General features: G+C 39.4%; 2 protein-coding genes across 3 annotated transcripts; one reads left to right on the forward strand and one right to left on the reverse strand.

The window, feature by feature from the left end:
* Positions 1 to 194: 194 nt before the first annotated feature.
* On the reverse strand, positions 195 to 11597 carry fibpa (fibroblast growth factor (acidic) intracellular binding protein a). Its single transcript, XM_047353805.1, has 11 exons — positions 11277 to 11597; positions 11096 to 11180; positions 3718 to 3916; positions 3487 to 3613; positions 3154 to 3254; positions 2089 to 2222; positions 1492 to 1600; positions 1306 to 1369; positions 1114 to 1200; positions 929 to 1026; positions 195 to 475 (listed from the first exon to the last, which is right to left on the reverse strand). Exons 2-11 carry the CDS (start codon positions 11178 to 11180, stop codon positions 406 to 408), a joined length of 1074 nt encoding a protein of 357 aa, XP_047209761.1. The 5' UTR covers positions 11277 to 11597; the 3' UTR covers positions 195 to 405.
* Positions 11119 to 20907, forward strand: ccdc85b (coiled-coil domain containing 85B). Of its 2 annotated transcripts, none has more exons than XM_047353811.1 (4): positions 11119 to 11244; positions 11573 to 11681; positions 17020 to 17185; positions 17270 to 20907. In XM_047353811.1, exon 4 carries the CDS (start codon positions 17854 to 17856, stop codon positions 18454 to 18456), a length of 603 nt encoding a protein of 200 aa, XP_047209767.1. In that variant the 5' UTR covers positions 11119 to 11244; positions 11573 to 11681; positions 17020 to 17185; positions 17270 to 17853; the 3' UTR covers positions 18457 to 20907. The 2 variants fall into 2 exon arrangements, with proteins under 2 accessions (XP_047209767.1, XP_047209766.1); XM_047353810.1 differs by having other exon boundaries at positions 17066 to 17185.
* Positions 20908 to 21506: the final 599 nt, after the last annotated feature.

The raw sequence follows: 21506 nt of genomic DNA on the forward strand, positions 1-21506 counted from the left end.
AACAAATCTGCCCTCATTGCTTTATCGTGATTTGATTCCTGTTTTTTTCCCCTCATGTTCCCTTATCTCCACCCAACACCCACAGGATCATAAATCCTGTGTCTGTGCTGCGTTTAACAGGAAGATCTCGACAATTTAACTCTGCACATAAAACACAAAGACGTGTTAAATGGAAATATAAAACAGAATCACACTCCAGTGGTAAAGCTTTTATTTTATTTACAAACCAACTTTACAGAAACTGAACGATGAATGAGGCAATAATTCAACATGGAAAGTAAAAAAATGATCACTGCCAAAACAAACGGAGAAAGCAGAACTGAAGAGAGAGAATGACAGCATTAGAGAGGAGGCAGGCAAACCAGTAACAAAAAAAAGGAGCAGGCAGGCGGCCAGGGAAACGCCTCAGTCGTGATACATTTTGAAGATGCAGCTTTTGATCACGCCCATGTATCTGTCCCACACAGCCTGGTGTCTGAGGGGCAGAGAGCAAGCAATCAGTGGGTAAATGATGCAAACTCACAGCTGGAATTGTGAAATCTGTACAAAGAGAATAAATGAGGCAACTGGGCTCCCCTGAGTTTATCTAGGGGGGTCTTTGCTTCTCTTTATGAATATCTCTTTGTTAAGCCTGAAGCCGTTACAGGGCTGCCTAAACCCTTAATTACATTCCTGAGAGTTTACATTAGAAACAAGGCAACTACAGTTTGAGAAACCATATGTAAGAGATGGCAGAACAGAAATGCCAGTTTCAACGATAACTACCTATGCAGGGCATTCAGCCGACGTATTTTGCCTTTTTGGATTATTCTTCAGTTTTCTGACTGCATTTCTAGAGTGGATCAACTGAGGGGGAGAGCTAACTGTTGCAGACCTTGTTTAACACTCTGACTGATAAGCTACGCAGAATAAAAGCACGTTAACTCACTTGAAGGTGTCCAGAATGTGTGCAGAGTTGGTGTAGTGGGTGAGGTAAAGTTTTATGTCCGCAGCTGTCCATCGGTCTGAACGGCACGGCTCGATGAACTGAAAAAGGAAGGGAGGAGGTGACGCGGCCTTGCAGGCAGACAGATCTGGGTTAATCTAACAATTTTACTGCAATTTTACAATAACCTTCTCTACAAGATCAATGAAGAAATCTCTGACATCTTTGGTGTTTGTTAACTTAGTGGCAATGTTGACGAGGTTTCTGGAGAGATTCTGTAATTAGAAGAGAGGAACAAGACTGAAATCCCTTCATCTCCGTTCACTGTAACAATTAACAGATTACATTTACGTGAAACCAGGGAGTGTTTTGTTTCTTACTTTAAAATTAGCTTCCATCTCTGTGAAAGCTTTAGCTTTTCCTCTAAGAGCTGTGCAGACCAAACTGACAGCAGAAGAAAGAAAAAAACAAACAAACAGGAAATTAAATAAAAGCGTGCAATTCAACTTCATGAGAAAGCCAGGGTGTTTCTCAACCATCTGCACAAATTTGAGTGTTTTTATTACCTTTTGTGTTGATCCAAAAGATCTTTGTCAGTGATTAAAACTTTCAGCTCTTTCAGCTCCTGTAAAAACTCTTTATCGAGATCGACGTCCATGTCTTCCACCATGTTGTCTACAAAGACCATTTGAGTAAGACCCCCACGAATCAGTTTAAAACAAACTATTTTCTCACAATTGTCACTGAGTCAAACACGTTCTAACTGTTATCAAACTGTTGTTCCTAATTGAAAACATTCAGATTCAGAATCAATTCAAGCTGGGTCGAGTAAAACTTGGAGGACCTCTGGTGGTCAGTGTGCCTCACTGAAAGAGCACAGCTAAAACTGTTATAAAGAGCCAACCCTCACAGTGAACCACTTGTTCTCAAGTGAAACATTTATTTTCAGCCTAAAACTATGTTGCATACTTTATATCAGCTGTTTGTTTTTCTTGGGTATGCAGGTTTAATGTTTGAGAGCTATATAAACATTAAACATTAAATCAATTACGATGTGACATTTGATTAACGAGCTTTGTAACAGTTAAACGTGATGAACTATATGTGGTGTTTATGCTTAATGTCAGTAAAACACGCCAAAGGAAACAAGCAAGATCCCTCACCAAAGGCCCCAACTGTCCAGTTGTTGATAAGCTGCCCGGCACAGAAAGCAAAGTCCTGGAAGGTGAGATACTGCAGCTTTTTTTTCCCCGTCTCAAAGCGGTTGTTGGCAAAGAAAACAATGGCAGCGTAATCCCTGAAAGAAGACAGATACAGCACAACTTTTGATGGGCTTAGGCTTCCTAAGTGCTGGACTTCTAGAATTAAAAGGAAACTAAATAACATGCAGTGTCCTAACTTGAACCCTATTCATACCTCTTGAACTTTTGCCCATTTTGTCACATTACCATCACACACTTTAAAGCTCTTTATGGGGCCACATTGTAGTGTGTAACTGTAAAGTTGGAGGAAAAGGATAACCAGTGTTTAAGAAACTTCAACAGACTAAAGTCTGAAAAGTGTGGAGTGCATTTGTTTTCAGCCCCATTTATTCGGACACTCCTAAATGAAAACGACTATTAGAGAGCACCTCTAAATTAACAGCATTATGAAGATAAAGGAGCACGCCAGACAGGTCTGGAATAAAGATGTTGAGAAGTTTGAAGGAAAGTTAGGATAAGAAACAATATTGCAAACAATGAACATCTTACAGATCACTGTTCGTTCTTTCATCCAAAAAACTTATAGAGTATCAGTCATGCCCTCCCCAAATGGCAGGAGGAAAGCAAGGGTTGAAAGAAAGTCTTTACAAGTTTGTCACAAGACATGTAGGGGACACAGCAAGCTGTGAAACCTGCTTGCTTTGTAATCTACATGCGAACGGCTATATGTAGAGGAAAACTGTCACTGCACATCACCCACAACACACCTTCCCCACCATAAAACAAGATGGTGGCAGCATCATGCTGTGGGTATGCCTTTCTTCGACAGGGACAGGGAAGCTGGTAAGACTTTCTGGGAGGATGGATGAAGATAAAAGCAGGGCAATCCTGGAAGAAAGTCTGTTGGAGGCTATCCTTTTCCTTCCACTTAACAATGAAGCACTTCTTTATGTTGATCTGCCACATAACATCAAAATGTATCAAAATACATCCAAAACATAAAACTCCGTTGTCCACACTTAGTACCTCGCAAGCTTGTCAGAGAGAAGGAAATGCTGACGTATGTTCTCCACCAGGGGTCCCTTCAGCTCTTCCACAACTTTGAAAACACGTTTGAAGTTGTCAAACTGAAATACAGCAGATGACGCAGGATACTTAATAAATTACAACATCGTGACTCAAACACAAGCCAACCACAACCAATGAATTCTGCTCTGTAGAAATGTTGAAAGGACTTCACACAAAACAAAACAGAAGAGAATGAAGGGATTTTTTCTATTTAAAGGACTGAGTTTAAAACAATAAAAGAATGACCTGCATAGACTCGACACTGACCCTTCAGGCTGGGGCGGTTTTTACCTGTCGTCTGCAGCTTTTCAGTGTCACACCTGTCTTGGTACTGATATCGTCCAAATCTTTCTTTGTTCCTTTAGAGAGTTTCTTTCCTAAGATCTCACGTATAAATGCATCATCAAAGGCATAGTACCTAAACAAGAACACAAAGTCACTGTAGGACTTTAACATGTCAACAGAATGAAAAGATCCCAGAAGAAAGCATGATAACTAAATAATTGGAAATGGCGGCATCACCTCTCTATGAGCATGGCTTGCCGGTGAGGCGGGATCTGGAAGAGCAGCTGGTTTGCGAGTTTGGCCGGACTGTGAAGCAGACGTTCACACATCTGGAAAGTCCTGTACTGGTCCATGGTGTCGCTAAGGAGAACATCTGCGTTGGCCTCACACTCATCCAGCACGCCTCCGTCCATACGCACCTTCACTGCATCGTTCACTGGTGGAAAAAGGTTTGAGGAATAATTTATGTTAATACCAGCTCTGCACAGACTGACTCCTGGAGCTGGTGCCACAGAAAGCCGTCCTGTTTAAAATAAGTAGGCCGTGTAAAAATTAGGGAGTAAACATGAATTATAACACACAACGTTCATCACAAAATACCATCAAATCATAATTAAGTTTAAGACAGGACATTTTAGTGAACGTACACTTATCCAGTGATCCATTCGAGGCCTAAATTACACGTGTTGTCATGTAGTCACACGGTTACAACTGCTGCAAATAATTAGCAGCCACTGCAACTTTCCAGTTGATCCATGTTGCTGTTACCATGTAGGAGGTAGAGGAAAACACTACATTCCTGTCATGTTTTTCCAACTTGTGTCAGATACTTTATCTTTTAGACTGCTAGTTCCTGTATCTGAAAATTGCATATAGTTCAGCCCAAGTGTTGTGCTAACACTTTATTTTATGTCAACGTTTTTATAATCCGGAGAACACAGGAAACAAAATGTCATTTGATGGATGGCAACATGTTATTTTTAAGGATGCATATACAGCGGTTGGACAATAAAACTGAAACATCTGTCATTTTAGTGTGGGAGGTTTCATGGCTAAATTGGACCAGCCTGGTAGCCAGTCTTCATTGATTGCACATTGCACCAGTAAGAGCAGAGTGTGAAGGTTCAATTAGCAGGGTAAGAGCAGAGTTTTGCTCAAAATATTGAAATGCACACAACATTATGGGTGACATACCAGAGTTCAAAAGAGGACAAATTGTTGGTGCACGTCTTGCTGGCGCATCTGTGACCAAGACAGCAAGTCTTTGTGATGTATCAAGAGCCACGGTATTCAGGGTAATGTCAGCATACCACCAAGAAGGACGAACCACATCCAACAGGATTAACTGTGGACGCAAGAGGAAGCTGTCTGAAAGGGATGTTCGGGTGCTAACCCGGATTGTATCCAAAAAACGTAAAACCACGGCTGCCCAAATCATGGCAGAATTAAATGTGCACCTCAACTCTCCTGTTTCCACCAGAACTGTCCGTCGGGAGCTCCACAGTGTCAATATACACGGCCGGGCTGCTATAGCCAAACCTTTGGTCACTCATGCCAATGCCAAACGTCAGTTTCAATGGTGCAAGGAGCGCAAATCTTGGGCTGTGGACAATGTGAAACATGTATTGTTCTCTGATGAGTCCACCTTTATTGTTTTCCCCACATCCGGGAGAGATACGGTGTGGAGAAGCCCCGAAGAAGCGTACCACCCAGACTGTTGCATGCCCAGAGTGAAGCATGGGGGTGGATCAGTGATGGTGTGGGCTGCCATATCATGGCATTCCCTTGGCCCAATACTTGTGCTAGATGGGCGCATCACTGCCAAGGACTACCGAACCATTCTTGAGGACCATGTGCATCCAATGGTTCAAACATTGTATCCTGAAGGTGGTGCCGTGTATCAGGATGACAATGCACCAATACACACAGCAAGACTGGTGAAAGATTGGTTTGATGAACATGAAAGTGAAGTTGAACATCTCCCATGGCCTGCACAGTCACCAGATCTAAATATTATTGAGCTACTTTGGGGTGTTTTGGAGGAGCGAGTCAGGAAACGTTTTCCTCCACCAGTATCACGTAGTGACCTGGCCACTATACTGCAAGAAGAATGGCTTAAAATCCCTTTGACCACTGTGCAGGACTTGTATATGTCATTCCCAAGACGAATTGACGCTGTATTGGCCGCAAAAGGAGGCCCTACACCATACTAATAAATTATTGTGGTCTAAAACCAGGTGTTTCTGTTTCATTGTCCAACCCCTGTAGAGGACGGTGGCTTTGCAGTGGAGCTATGAGCAAAGACGCAAAGGTAAATCTGTGTTCCACTCCTGTGTTTATTTTTGTGTCTGCTATGTCCTCTCAACCTCTAGTCTGTCAGCACATGGCTGTTCAGAGTCTGTTTCTGCAGGTTGCTTCTTGTTAAAAGGAAGTTGTTTCTTACCAGTCTCCACATGCTTGCTCAAGAGGAGGGGTTGGAGGGGTGCAATTAACTTGGGTTCCTAACAAATATAACTTTGTAACAAACTAATCTTAATAAATAAAATTTGACCACAATATATTGCACATAGGACAGAATTTGAATGTATAGTTGAAACCAGATATTTACATACACATAAAAAACTAACTTTTTTCCCAGTGTCCTACCTTAAATCAGACTAAACTGTTCATATTTTAGGTCAGTTATGATTACTATAAGTATTATTAGTATCTGCTATAGCCAGAATAATGTGCAAGATGTTTTTTTGATTGTTTTAAACATTTCTTCAAATTCCAAAGTTAATATCCATTTACCTATTATTTATTAGAATGATCTATTTTAAGGCACTAGCGGCTTTTACTGAACAGTAAGTTGACAGATAAGAAGGTGCAGAGAGAAGAGGAGGACATGCAGCCAATGGCTTCAGATTGGGAAACCAGGACAGCTGTGGAGGACAAAGTGCGCCTGCTCTACCAACTGAGCCATCCAGTACCTCAGCGTTGCTTTTTAAACTGTATATGTGCTTGCCTCATAGTGCAGTCTAGTTTATGAAGTGCACCAGTCCCTCCTTTAGTTAAATATCCACACAAAATGATGCTTCACAGTTGGTGTGTGGTTCTCAGGCTTGCAAACATGTCCTCCAAAGGTAACGCCAGTCATTAAAATAAAACACTTCAGTTTTAGTTTAATTGGACCAGAACACACGTCTAAACTTTAATCTGCCTCATTGCCTTTGGTGCAGCCTTTGGCTTCTTCCTCTCTGAGTGGCCTTCCACTCCATGTTGGTACATGATTTTATTTTTTTTGCGTTGAATAGCACATTTTACTTGAAAGGACATTCATCTTTGTGACAAAGAGCCTGTCTCTTTCTTGAACAGTATGATATCTGTGTCTGGACATTCCCAAGCTCTTTATAATTGCATATATTGTTTGAACAGATGAACACGGCATCTTCATGCATCTGGAAATTGTACCTAAGGATGAACGAGACCTGTGGAGGTCCCTGATTATCTCCCTGATATTATGTCTGATTTCTTTTGATTTTCACATTATTTCACAGAGGGAAGCAGTATGCTTGAGGTGCTGCCTTAAAATTCATCTATAGGTGTGCCTCAAATTAACTGAGATGTTTTGAATAAGCCTATCAGAAGCTTACAGAGCCATAACATCATAATGGCTGTCCCAAACTGTTTAAAGGCATAGAAAGCTAGTGAATATAAACTTCTGAATTTGACTTTTTATACAATGTATGTATCTGGTTTTAATCGCAAAAAAACTTTTTACTAACTGAAATAATACACTGAATCTCACTGCATTGACCTTTAAAAGAAATGTAAATAATGAATTTGAATCAATTAAATTAAATTAGACTGATTTAATTATACATTTATGTAAATACATTGATATTTGTGTTGTAAAGTGCATTAGGATGACATTTGTTGCAAATTAACATTATGAGGGATTGTATGGGAAGAAACTTGTGCCATCAGAAACTGAATTTGAATTGCTCTGACTGAATCTGTATTTGTGTAATTTGAAATTAAATGCATTAGTTTGAAAATGAATTTCACTAAACTGAAACTGACTTTTATGGTTTGAAATTGAATTCATTTGCTTTTAAAATGTATTTCGTTGTATTAAAAATTCATTTTGACTACTTTCACTTTCAGGTCTGTAATCCAATTTCAGTTCCAAAATTCACTTTTTGGGTCACACATCCGGGGTCCTTGAGGATAGCCACAGATTTATCAAACACAGATTCATCGATTTACGTTTCACATCAGGTTAAACTTCCTTTACGGCATGTTGAGCTGGAGCAGTACAGCATACATGAGCTTAGCAGATGTCCATCACCAAGTCAAATGAACATCTATAAGAAGCGTCATGTAAACAAATGATGGTCAAACAGCAACACTTATTCTACCTGTAGCTATTAGCTAAACATGCCAGATTAGCAGTGTGTGCCGTCGGTGTTACGTCGGTCTACGTTTCTCTTGCCTTTACCTCAGCGTAACATCTGTTGCCTAGCAACCGTGTTAGTGTGAAGCGCAGAGCTGTGAAGCCGAACAAATGTACCCTGAAGGTTAATAACGCTGTCTCTACTGTAAATAACTACACGGTTTTTATTTACCCTTTTATATAATGCTGATGGCTTATGATGCTGTTTTGTTTTAAAATGTTATTGTTTTATGATCTTGTTCATTATTCAGCTATTTAAAATGTTGAAAATATTGCTTGTGTTCATAGATATAAAAATAAAACACTAGATAAAATACATTGATGACAAATACATTTGTTTAATTTATTTGTAACGTTTTCAACAACTTAAACGCTAACATATTAACTTTAGGAACAAAGTTTAAATCAGTTTATTTGCAGATCATAATAATAATAATTATTATTATTATTATAAATAAACCAAACATCAATATTAGATTTCATCTGACTGAATTATATCTGTTTAACTTCCACCCATTGGGGAAACCCAGCGGGATTTTGAAAACAATGTGCCGGTAATCAGCTGTTCTCTGGGGGTTTAGCGCCTCAACCACCCGGCCAGCTGACAGCTGGCGAGGCGAGCAGCTGTCAGCTGACCGGGTGGTTGAGGCGAGCAGCTGCTGGGGCAGCGGACGAACACGTCGGCGCATTTGTGCAATTCAGCAATATCTTGATAAACTGATCAGATATTTTAGGTTTACACAAACACATTCTCGTCTAAAAACATTGTAAAAGTACAGTTGTTTCACAGAATGCGCAATATAATTTTATTCACAACTTTTTTCTCTCCTCCTGCCTTTGCTTCTTCCGTTTGAACAATCTACTTCAACCCGCAATGAATCATGGGATAGGGTGGGACACGGAGGATACACTGGACCCATCCTTCAAATCTGGGGATAAGAAGGACGCATTTGTTGGAACCTTGGAGATTGGACAGCATTCGTCGCCTCATCCAGGACGTTATCGGCCTACAAATGCGTCCTTCAAAGGATGTAGCCCCTGAATCTGGACACAGTGATAGTGAATGACATCCGTGAATTAGTAAATCTGTGTTTGATTAATCTCTGGCTTCAAGAACCCGGATGTGTGACACAAAAAGCTGAATTTTGGAACTGAAATTGAATTTCAGACCTGAAAGTGAAGGTAATCAAACAAAATTTTCAATACAGGGCAAAGCAATTTTCAAAGCAAACAAATTCAGTTTTAAACCATTATATTCAGTTTCAGTTTAGTGAAATTCATTTTCAAACCATTGCATTTAATTTCAAATTACACAAATACAGATTCAGTCTGAGCAATTCAAATTCAGTTTCTGATGGCACAAGTTTCTTCCCATAGGATTGCTGCATAGTCAATGACAGTACAAGCGACTGTCTGCTGTCGCTACATGCTCATCCAGGAGGAGTGAATGCTGCAAGTCACTGACTCAATGCAATCTGCTGGGTTTCCTCAGATAGAAAATGTTTACCAATTTAAATAAACTGAACTCGACTGCATTGTTTGATAACTAGGATCAGTTGGAATGTGTGTACTTGACTTACAAGCTATATTGGCGCTACAGAAATAAACTGAATTTAATTAAATATACTGTGTGAAAGCCGTTTTTAGCACTGATAATGTTTGAAATATTATTTAAATAACCTGTTACAGTAAGAACCTAAATGAAGATAAATGCATTTGCAATATTTATCAAAATACAATGTGGCATAACAGTCATCCCACAAGTTTTCTATTGAGTGACACAAGTTTATATTTATGTTTTAGTATGTCTGATTTTGTTAAATCCCTGCTGCCTTTATTACACTACTTTATATAATTTGCTTCCACACCTGTTCACAATTAATTTGTGGCAAAAATAAAACGTTTATGAAAAGGTACTGCGAGATCCAGTTTATAGGTAATTAACTTCCACTGTTCATGCAGTTTAAAGCAAGGGAAGCACATTTGAATAGAAGTAATTCATTGCTTTACAGAGGCAAACTAAAAATAAAAAAATAAATAACAAATGCTAAAATAATGACATTAAAAATAGGGCTGCACAACATTAGGAAACAATGAATGTTGTACTTAAAAAAAGAGAATTCATGTGTTTCAGTTGTAGGTGTATTGCATATAGAGACCAGATAGTGAATAGTCATTCCAGTTACTAGAAAAAATAAAAATAAAGTTTGTTTTTACTGAAAAAACTTTGTAACTGGCTACAATTCATTCGCTGACTCTAGCGCTACTTAGTTGTAGTTTCCTAATGAGTAAATACTGTAAATTATTAGCATAGTCTGCCTGGATGCATGGTATTTATATAATTAGCTAGTAATGGAGGTGGTGGAGGAGTATAAACACCTCGGTGTTCACCTGGACAACAGACTAGAGTGGAAATGCAACTGTGAAGCTATCTACAAGAAGGGACAGAACAGACTGAACTTCTTGAGGAAGCTTAGGTCCTTCGGTGTTTGCAGCAAGATGCTGCATATCTTCTATAAGTCTGTTGTGGAGAGTGTGATCTCTTCTGCCATCATCTGCTGGGGTAGCAGTATCATAGCCAGGGACTTAAAAAAGCTCAACAAGCTGATAAAAAAGGCTGGCTCTGTTCTGGGGACTCCTCTGGAACCTCTGGAGATCATTGTGCAAAGATGGATTCTTCATAAAATGAAGAACATTATGGAGAACCCTGAGCATCCTCTTCATGAGACTGTCCTACAACAACAGAGTGTCTTCAGTCAGAGGCTTCTTCAGATCTGCTGTAAGACGGAGCGCTACAGGAGATCCTTCCTGCCCACAGCCATCAGCACCTACAATGGCTCCTTGAAGAAACCTTCATAATATGAGCTAAAACAACATTTAATTTCCCTTTGGGATTAATAAAGTATTTTTGAATTGAATTGAATTAATTATAGCAGTCCAAGTGTTTCTCTTCTATATTGATTCTGTGTCCAGTGATAATGCAGCTGTTAAATTACAGGCCTGGGCCCTTAATCATACTTAGGTTTCTGGCATGCTCTGTAGTTTTTAGCATCATTGTGTGTAGGGGGGTGCTAACTGTGACCTTTCATTTTTGGTATAAAAATAAATGATGTCGTTTTAGACACTATTTACCAGTCTATTAAAATAAACACAGCTAGTTAAGGACGCCGCTCATACCCGTGTGTCCATCCAGCCAGAGCCGGTAAACCTCCTCATCCATGATGGTGGTGTTTCCAACGAACACATCTAGCTCTACGGACATCTGCGAGAAAGAAAACGAAAAGCTATCTAACATTAACACGTAACCACCAGTAACTGGCTGTCAGGTGAGCTCAAAAGACCTAAACATGTTTCATACCTTGATTTCAGGGATGTCCAAACCCGATTGAACAGCCTAGTTTTGATAAACGTGCGTCTTCAATGTGAAACGTTAATTCTGCCAGCTGGTTTTTAGCAGTTTTACTCATTAGCTAAATCCCTCTGTTAGCCTCTGTTAGCAACGTAGTAAAATGAGCAGCCGTTAGCGACAGTAAACTGATCGCCAGAGGACAAAACTGTAAATTATGACTGAATAATCATGGCGATATGGTTACAGATAATTAGCTTAAGCTCAATTTTTTTGCGATTAAAGCAGGAATATCTCCATCTTTGTAGGTGCAGAGTGTCAACAACAGCAGTCACGCAGCGGCACGGACTTCCGGATTTGTGACGTCACACCTGAGATCGGCCTTAACATTTTTAAATCTATAACGAAAACAAAACAGTAAGTATTAAACAAAACCCTAGGGTCATTTATAGGCTTTAAAACGTTTAGTATCATTTATTCATTTTAATAGTAATTGCTGCACGGTTGGGAAACTGTGAGGTCCAAACAGCGGCTAAGGTTGCCATGGTGAAGTTTATGGTAGTGTTTTGCCACTGCCATATTAGACATTTGCAAAAAAAAAATAAAACAAATTAAGGTCATAAACATTCTGCACATGGTGCCATTTCTGCCTTAAAAACGTGAAAAAATTTGAATTAAATATTAAATTATTTATTAAGAAATGTTTACAGTGTATAAACAGTGTACAGTGTAATCTAATTTTTCTCTCTGGAGAAAAAAGATTAAATTACATCCAATCAAAATATAATCTGGTTTTACTAATACAACAACACAGAAAGGCGATTTTTATTTTAGGAAAAAGTTAGGACACCCTTATGGCTTGTGTAATCTCCGTTAACTGAAATACATTTAGTAGCACATCTTTGACATTGGTCTTAGAAAGACCCCACTCCTCCCTTTTAACTGTGAGATGTTTGGAGGGAGTCTTGCATCCTGTAGATCACATGCCGAATCACCCCAAAACATCTCATTAAGATCAAGATCTGGGCTTTGACTTTGCCCAGGACTTTCCATCCTAGACTAGTTGTTGGTGGATTTACGGGTATGTTTTAGTTCAGTGTCATGTTGAAGGGTCCAGTTCTTAAGTTTTATTTATTTTATGTTTTCAGATTTTGCTCGATTGGTTTAATATTCCCTTTGGGATTAATAAAGTATATTTGAATTTGAGTTGAATTAAATTTGAAACCCCCTTGTGATACACAATAAAATTTGTAGTGGAGTCTATGATGGTGAGCTGGCCTGGTTTTGAAGCAAATCAATCCCAAGAAATCACACTTTCACCTTCATACTTCACAGTTATAAGGTTCTTTCCTGGAACGCAATATTTGGTTTATACCAAACATCTTCTCTGTTTTGGTATCTAAATAATTACGTGTTGACTCATCCGTCCAGAATTCCGGGCAGTTGTCTGCATTTTCTCTAGCAAACCTAAATCTGTCTGCCATGTTTTTCTTAGAAGCCAAAGGGGTACTCCTTGCACACCTCCCATAAATGAAACTTATGCAGTCCTCTTCTAAAAAAACACAAGAATCAGTCCCTAAGAAATGACTAAGGCTGAGTTATGAACAAAATGACCGGCACCCATTAAATGGCTCATCAAACAATAACAAAATAATATTTCATGAACAATTCTCAGATATTGGATTGAAAATGAGTTAAAAAGCAGCCAAAGTCCAAAGAAAAACATTGATAGATCTTTATGAAGCCCTGAGAAGTGTGGCTCCTTGGAAGCAAAATATAAAGAAATGTACAAATGTGTCACAATAGTGTTGGAATTATGAATCTGACATTATTTAATATTAATACTTTAATATTTTATCAAATAATATTTTGATCTGTTAACGGTTGTCCTGTGAATACCAGCCCAGTAAGGCGATGGTAGGACAAAATAGAAAGGTGTGAGACGAGCTCTGACATTATTGAACAGCAAAACTCTGCAAACACATGGAATGAATTCACACAATTTCTTAAAATACAAGAATTTATTAACAAAAATAAGTCAACTCAAAGTCAAACATATTTCAATCAACAAACTCTTTACTATGCTAAAATAATCCAACTAAACTACCAAGCAGAATTAAAGAATAGGGAAGATTAATGGGCTATGTACAATATAAACAAGTTGATTAAAGATGATTGAAAACCATGACTGAAAGAGTGATGCAACATTACCATACAATGTTATTTATGTTTGAGAACCAAGGATTATCTTGAAGAATCTGGAAATGAAGTTAAGTTAGTCTTGGAACCAACTTAGACAAGCATTCACAATGCAAGATCAGATAAAATATTATTTTAATAAAATAATGTTTTAAATAATGATCTGCTGAATAAAACCAACCTTCTGGATGACCATTTCTCAACGGTGTCTAATTAGCTGCTTTTATTTATTGAAATAATATTTGAAGAAATATTATTAAGGGAATATTTTGGAAAAGAGCCAAATCTTTCTGGAGAAATGGGGCTTAATGGTGTTTACTTAGTTATCAAATCTAGTAAATGATGTTCAGGGACTATTATTCACTAGCTTGAAAACTAACGACCTTTCTGTTAAATACTCTTTAGTAGCAAGCACGTGTTCTTACCGGTTAGCATTTGAGCTAACAAAGAAGCTAATAGCTTAGCACCAGAATCAACACATACCTTTAAAATACCAGGGTTAATAAAAGGGTTAAAATGCATAAGCGCGGATGGCGCGTTCTGATCAATCTTCTGTTTAAAATCACCCTTTAAATAAAGTTTGTCTTAACTTTAAAAACATACAAAGAACACAACCTGAACATGTGTGCTGCAGATAGCCTGCTAGCACCAAGATAGCTGAGTTCAACACAAACAAAACTTCATAAAATGAAAAACGTTTAGATCATTTCATCCTAAATCTGTCTCTGCCCAAAACACCTAACCTCATGAACCGTGGGGAGGAAATGTTGTCCAAGGGGCGAAACTTGAAGAAACGTACATAGTCAACAAGCGTTTAGCTTTCAGCTAACCTCGGGGGTTGAAGGTGCGTTCGCTCTGTGAACAAAAGGGTTAGCTCCGGAGCTGTAGCTGGGCGGCCCGTTCTGTCCGTCAACCAGCTGTTCATTACCGTAAACACGGTGGTGCGGACCGTTGTCCTTCCCTCAGACTTGGCTTGTAGAAACAGCTTCTCTACTGCGGATTTCTCTGCGACACAGTTCCATCAGGCCTCGGAGAGAAAGTAAGCAATGCTTATACCTTAATTTCCCCTCTTTATGAATGAAATCACCGGGTACACAAACAGTGCTTCACTCATACTTAACTTGTGCATATGATCGCATGATCTTATGACATTCTTGGATCCAGTTTGAAGAGTTTATGTCTGTTTGCCAGCAAAAGACCTCAGCGCGCTGGGCCTCTCCTGACCCTCCCTCTCGAAGGCCGTGTTGAAAGAGGTCGGCTTGTTGGAGAGGGGGTGCTCTTATTCAGACAGACGCATCATGGAAAGTCCGCTGTTACCGCCGATTCCTAAGTTGTGCCGGAAGTAGGTTAATGCAATGTATTTTGAATAGTTCCAGAAGAGTTCGTACCGGAGTTTAATGTTGAAATCCATGGCTGTGTGTCCCAACAATAGCATTTAAATTAAAAGATTATTGTTCTCTCATCACACTGGCTGCACTCATTTAAAGGAATTCACCAAAGCCTATTTTCTTTGTTACTTTCCAAACAGAAAAAAACTCATCTGGAGCAAAAGTTAGTGAACTTGCACTGCATGAGTTCGTTAATAAGAAACATCAGAGTGGGAATATATCTACAGTATAAAGTGACATCTCAGCTCAGTGCATTTTACTGAAAACGTCTACAATGGTTAGACTGAAACTCACAGTGAATGAATACACTACATGACGACTAAAATTACATGAGGCATTTGGCAGCGAGACATACACTGTGACCTTTGTCCTTTAGTTTGTGCTTTAAATTATTAGGGAAAGTGTCAGATCAAAGATAGGCTTCTGCACCCGCAGGGCCCCCCAAACACGGTGCACTTTGCTCGCTGGCTGCTCGTACACAATCTGCTCTCTTTTCCTGCAGAGATTAATCCACATAAATCCCTCTAAATCCCTCTCCTCACCCTCCCTTTTCTATGTTTCTGCATGCGTCCTTCAAAATGACAACTTGTGGGAGAAAAAAACGACCCCACCCCCAGTCAACTCATCTTTTTATCAGAACTCTCGCTGCACATCTCCTTTCTAAACTCCCATGACACCCTGATTCCATCCCCAGATTCCTCTCAGCTCGGTTAACACCCTACATTGTTAAGGTCTCAGTGAAACAATGGAGGTGGGACTGAGGTCGGAAGGATGTGGCTGAATACCTCAGCATAAACCGATGAGGGGAAAAAAACAAAACGCCTGCAGTCAAACTTTCCAACAGTGTTCTTTGAAAAGAAACAAGTAGTCCCTCCTGATACAGCTAGAATGTGCTGTACTTTTCTGCTGCACTCCAGAAGCCTGAAGGAGACAATAGAGATACTGTAGGTTGAGATCATGTTAGTAAACAGATAAATCCAAAGGAAGGAAGGTTACACACAGGCCTTTCCTATTTGTTTCAATTGTGAACTGAGCTTTTCCATGTTTTTGTGATCTAATAGAATAAAGGTATAAAGAACAACTTTAAATTTAAAGTACAAATGTTTCTGTGCAATTTTGAAGTTCTTTGATAAATCTGTTTTTAATGTTGCTAAAAGACAAACTCAGACTCTTTGCTTTTCAAAAATGACCTGTTAAATAAATTAGGCCACATAATGTTTTGATGCATATTGATGGTGTGTCAAACAACTAGAAAGATTGAAGGTACCCTCAAACATTTCAAATTACTACAATCCATCAACAGTTATTGTAAAAATTCAAATTCCTGTAAAGAAAAAAAACTCAAAATAAAACCAACCCAGGTCCCTTGAATCAGGAATTTATTTAGTCAGATATTTACATATTTCCTGGGGGGAGTGGGCAGCCATGAACAGAACTAAAAATGTGTTTGTTTGGTTTTTTTGCACCTCATGACTAAAATATTAAAATGGTGCAAATTCAGCCTTGCTGCACATTTGGCTGATGCAGATCAAAACATTTTAGGGGAAAGGTTTTACTGAGGTCAGGCAGTTTGAACAATATGCAGAGAATTAAAAATATTCTTAAGATGAAAAATGTTTAGTACAACACAAAGTATAAACACATTCTAAATTTTGCTAAATAAAGCAAACATTTTTAAAGAAAGAGTCACCCATACCCTGTTCTTAGAACCTAGGAAAACAATCTACCCAAAAAAAAAATTAGAACATTGAATTTCTTTTGACAAGCCAAATGTGAAAGGCTCTTGTTTCACTGAAAAATTGTGTGTTTTGTTAATTGTTGTTCATGTGAAAATAAAACATTCACAATGAAATAATTTTTGCCTTTTTTTATTTTGAAAAATTCAGATTTTTGTGGCTTGCCAGTATTTTTAACTTGACGATTTTGGCCCATGTGGCAAAATGGCAAAATGTTTGGACATAACAGTTGTAGAGAGATTAAAGCAGCATTAAAAAAAAAAAAAAAAAAAGGGGGGGGGGGGGGGGGGTACATAATGTGTATGGCAAGTAAACCGGTTTAATCAGCTGGTAAATCTAGGTTTTGCTGCAGGAAGAGCTTCTAAGCATTAGGCTTATTTGCAGCTTTTTAGTTGTTATTTTACAGTAGATATTGCTGTTCTGCTCATTCAGTACAGGTTCTGTCACTGAATCCTGGTCCCATGCTTTTACTTTGAAGGCCGGTTGCGCTGCAGCTTGAAGCGCAGCTCGCCGCTCAGCAGAGTCTGGTGGAGGCAGACATTGTTGTGGTAACCGCACAGCTCCGGAGGATGAAGCGCCTGTAATGAGCAGATAACGGGTGAGATCGGACTACGTTTTACCCCATTTCTTTATGGTATTTTTTTTTCTGTTTTATATTTAATAAATGTTCCGCCTCTGGTAGAAAACGCCGCCGCACCGTCTGGGCTGCCAGCGGAAATCTGCTTTCATTCAACCGAAGCATAGCGGAGCAACCACAGCCTGGCGACACGATGCCACCGACGTGAAAACCCACAACATCTGCGGGGTTTTGCATCCGTGGGTGCTGGGGTAAAGCTCAGCGGAACCATCCGAGATATCCTCCTCCAGAGGGCGTTTTCTTCTGTTTTCTTGGATGATAAGGAGGAGAAAACGGACTGTTGTGCTCCCAGAGGCCTTTAGAAAACACAGCCTGCTGCTGAGGAGATGATGGACTGACATTAATCGGAGTTTGCGGTGCATCCTCATACCCGACCTCATTAAGGCAGAACACACCAAGGGCGTATATTTAAAACAGTACTGTCACTTTGCCTTGAAGAAAGCGATCTAAATATTAAACATCACATGTTTCTGGCCCTGTGTTACCTCCAGTGATTGCATGGTAACATCTGGATCTGGAGGCAGAGGAAGATGAAGATGTGATAACCCTCAGCTGAGCATCGAATACAACAACATTTTAGTGCTTTCTGTAGTAATTTCTCAGGGACTCTTTAGGTTTTTTTGTACAATATGGGCAGTGAGAGTGAGATCATAAACAGAGAACTGTCAAAGGTCTCTGATGAGGATTTGCTGGCCTGCTCCAAAGAGGAGCTGGTGAGCCGGTTGCGTAAGGAGGAGTCCGAGAAGATCTCCGCTCTGATCCAGCGCGGCAGGCTCATCAAGGAGGTCAACAAGCAGCTGCAGGGACACCTCCTGGAAATCAGGGAACTAAAAGTCATCAACCAGCGCCTGCAGGAGGAGAACACTGAGCTGCGGGACTTGTGCTGCTTCCTGGACGACGATAGGCTCAAGGTGAAGAAGTTGGCCCGGGAGTGGCAGCTTTTCGGCCACCACGCCGCCAAGGTGATGCGGGAGGACCTGGGCGGCTACCTGAAGAAGCTCGCCGACCTGGAGCGCATGCAGGACGGGCTAGTGAAGGAGAACATGGACCTGAAGGAGCTGTGCCTGGTGCTGGAGGAGGAGTGTGTGAGCAGAAGCGACTCCAGCCCCGGCGGGTCCACGGAGCTCAACCTGCCTTGCATGGTGGCCCGGGACTTGGGGGACGGGAGTTCCAGCACGGGCAGCGTGGGGAGTCCAGACCAGCTCCACCTGGTGTGCTCACCAGACGACTGATGGCCAAGGGCTTTTCCACTTTGACGAGTGGGCCTTGGACTCCTTATGTTAGAGAAACAGACTAAATAGGAGAGATTAAAGGGATAGTTCAGGATTTTTATAGTGAGGTTATGTTAAAAGGTTATTAGATGTTAATATCTTACCTGCAGTAAATAACTTCAGGGTCCATTTAAAAAGTATATATTTTTCAAGACTTAAATCTCAATTTTTTTTTCGGCATTTTTATTTTGCACATTTTGGGACAACACGTTCTTCTAGGTGCGTTTTATTATCTGTGTGTTCCAAAAACGGTTAAATTACTGGAGTTGGTTTCTGATAGACACTGTGGTAAAGGGCTATTTCACAGCTTTTATTGGCATCCATAATCTCCACCTCTTAGACTTGTGAAATGGGGTTATCCTACATTAAATGCAGATCCTTTAATCTGCTTAATTTTTATTGTAATTAAAATAGAATAGAATAGTTTTCATATTTTTATCTTTCAGATAACTGAATACAGACACAAGTGTGGAACCTCAAGCATTTTTCCATACAATGGTTTATTTTTTTATACCTGCCAAGACTTGGAAAAATAATTTAATCAAATGTCTCCCAGAGGTTAACCTAACAGCTAATCTGAGCATGGCCAAACCCGACCTCCTCAGCTTAAAACAACTTACGTCTAAAAAACATTGCGGTTTATGTGAACGTTATGTATGAGCTTTTAAAATATTACCAAGTTTGCATTGGCAAAGAAAAGGATTATTTACACAAGAAACGTTGTTTGGAGGTGGTGTACCGCCAATAATCTTCCTGTGAAACATGTACTGAGAACGGAACATGTAGATGTAGAGTTTTATTTCAAAACGATATTTCAAATTGTGACGATGTCATGTATGGAGGACAAACTTTAGAAAGTTAAAACATTTTAGGATCCAACTTTATAGGGGATTTCTACTATAAATTAACAGGTAAAAAATTTGATCCAAAGCAGAAAATTAGTGTCAATTCTACTTTTTTATATTCTCATGAAGCACTCTTTTCGTGGATGCCTTATTTTGTTTGGACTAGGAAAAGCATTTCCTTATGTCTTAAATCAGCTTATGTTAGGTATTTAAGTACATAAATCATGAAATAACATGACATAATGTGTATTTCATACAGGAAGATCATTGGTGGCGCACCGCCTCCATCCTTCATTTCACGGATGTTCATCAGTTTTAAATAATCATCAGTTTCCCTCTAAATAACGGTCCAATACAAACACGAGTTTGACTCGAACGGTAACGCTTGCATAAACTACTATGACATTTTGGAGATGCTGCAGTTGTTTTCAGATGGTAGAAGTCCTGTTTGGTCTTGGTCCCACTAGGACCAACTGGATTATCACTAAATGAAGACAAAGCAAGAGTTAGTTATTTATTTCTTACAGGTAATATATTAAATGTTTATGACCTTTTAATTGAACCTAACTTCAAAAATCCTGAAGCGTTTCTACTTAAGACTCTCTGAATGCTGCAAAGTGTCTGTGCCACAATAGGATTTGAGAAACTTTATCATACTACACATTTCAGGACCTTACCCAGACATTTCTGACAAAGTATCTAAGTTTTACAGTGTTTTTCTATTGAATCTTCTGAGATTTCTCCTTTTTCAGTGATCGGTTGTTGAAAAAGAAAATTAGGACCAATAAGTGGGTCACATCTATAAATTTATCTCATGCACTGGACTAGCCTACACTGGCAGACGCCTTCTTTTCTAATGCACTGGAGAGCCTCATCTAAGATCATTAAATCACAGATCTAAGGATGGATTCTAATCCAGTTTTGAGCCATATTTAGTCCACTGATGATTTGATATTGGCCTTTGCTACATAGATGCCCAATTGTATAATATTTTATGCACTCTCTCTTCCTCAGGGCAGGATTGGAGTGCCATATGTGCATGATGGTTGTTACTGTTTTTACTACAGGTTGTAGTGCTGTTGGGAAAATGTGCTGGAGCCTGCATAGAGCAGGGACACTTATCAATGTTTTGGTTCATTGCAAGTATTTAGGTAAACCTCACTCAGAGCAGAACTAAGATTTATTTTGTCCTGTTTTTAAAATCCAACTGGAATCTCTTTGTATCAAACTGGAAGGTCTACAAACTTTAATGATTTAATTCTATCCTGATAACGCTTGCTTCTTTGACCCTTTTTCATGATGTTGATGATGTTTAATTAGCACATCACAGAATTTCTTGTTTTCTTTCTTTGCATTTATTCTGTACCATTAGGGGTATTCTTAACTTTGACTCTTCTTTATCTCGGTTTAACTGTGTTAATTATAGAATTACTAACTATTTTCTGGGTTTAAATCATAGATAAATGCACATGGATTAGAGAAGATTTGTTTTGTTGTCAGCTGTTTATTGGTGGGCTATGCTCGTAGTGCACTGAAGAGCTTTAAATACAGTTGTCATGACTCCCTGTGCTGTTGTGACCTTTTCTTCTGAGTTTGGTTCTGCAGAAACAAGTGCTTACATGTGCATGACATAGAATAAGTGATTGATTTCTGCACCTCCTGACCTTCAGCGTAACTTGATTGATGCTGCCTGCTTGTCTTGCAGGAACACTTCACCGTAATTCATCAGTTTTATTTTTGGATCCTAGTCTGGATGGCTCGAGAGGGCTGTTAATACTTGTACCCACTTAGTGATCCATACACACGTGATTCGACAGTGGCATAAACACAGATTTTATTTTTCCTTCACTGCTACTTTGAAGCTTTCGGGGCCGACTCTACCTCTCTAATCTCATTTTGCAGATCCTCTCTGAGCTGTTGAGAAATTAGCAAGACATCGGCTTCAGTTTTGAGAAATGAGGGTAACGACACTCACGCTGGTACTCGGGGCCAGGGAGCAGTCAATGTAGCTTTCAGTAAAAGTCTGCAGCTATCAAATACATTTACTGCTTGCCACTAGTGATCACTGTCATAACTGATTATTCTCATAGTTATTTTCTCCATTAGCTAAGTGTCTCTTAAGACTCTGTGAAGTATTTCTAGAATCAGTGCATTTTGTCTTATAAA

Source organism: Girardinichthys multiradiatus, chromosome 23 (assembly GCF_021462225.1).
Source record: "Girardinichthys multiradiatus isolate DD_20200921_A chromosome 23, DD_fGirMul_XY1, whole genome shotgun sequence".
NCBI lineage: Eukaryota > Metazoa > Chordata > Actinopteri > Cyprinodontiformes > Goodeidae > Girardinichthys > Girardinichthys multiradiatus.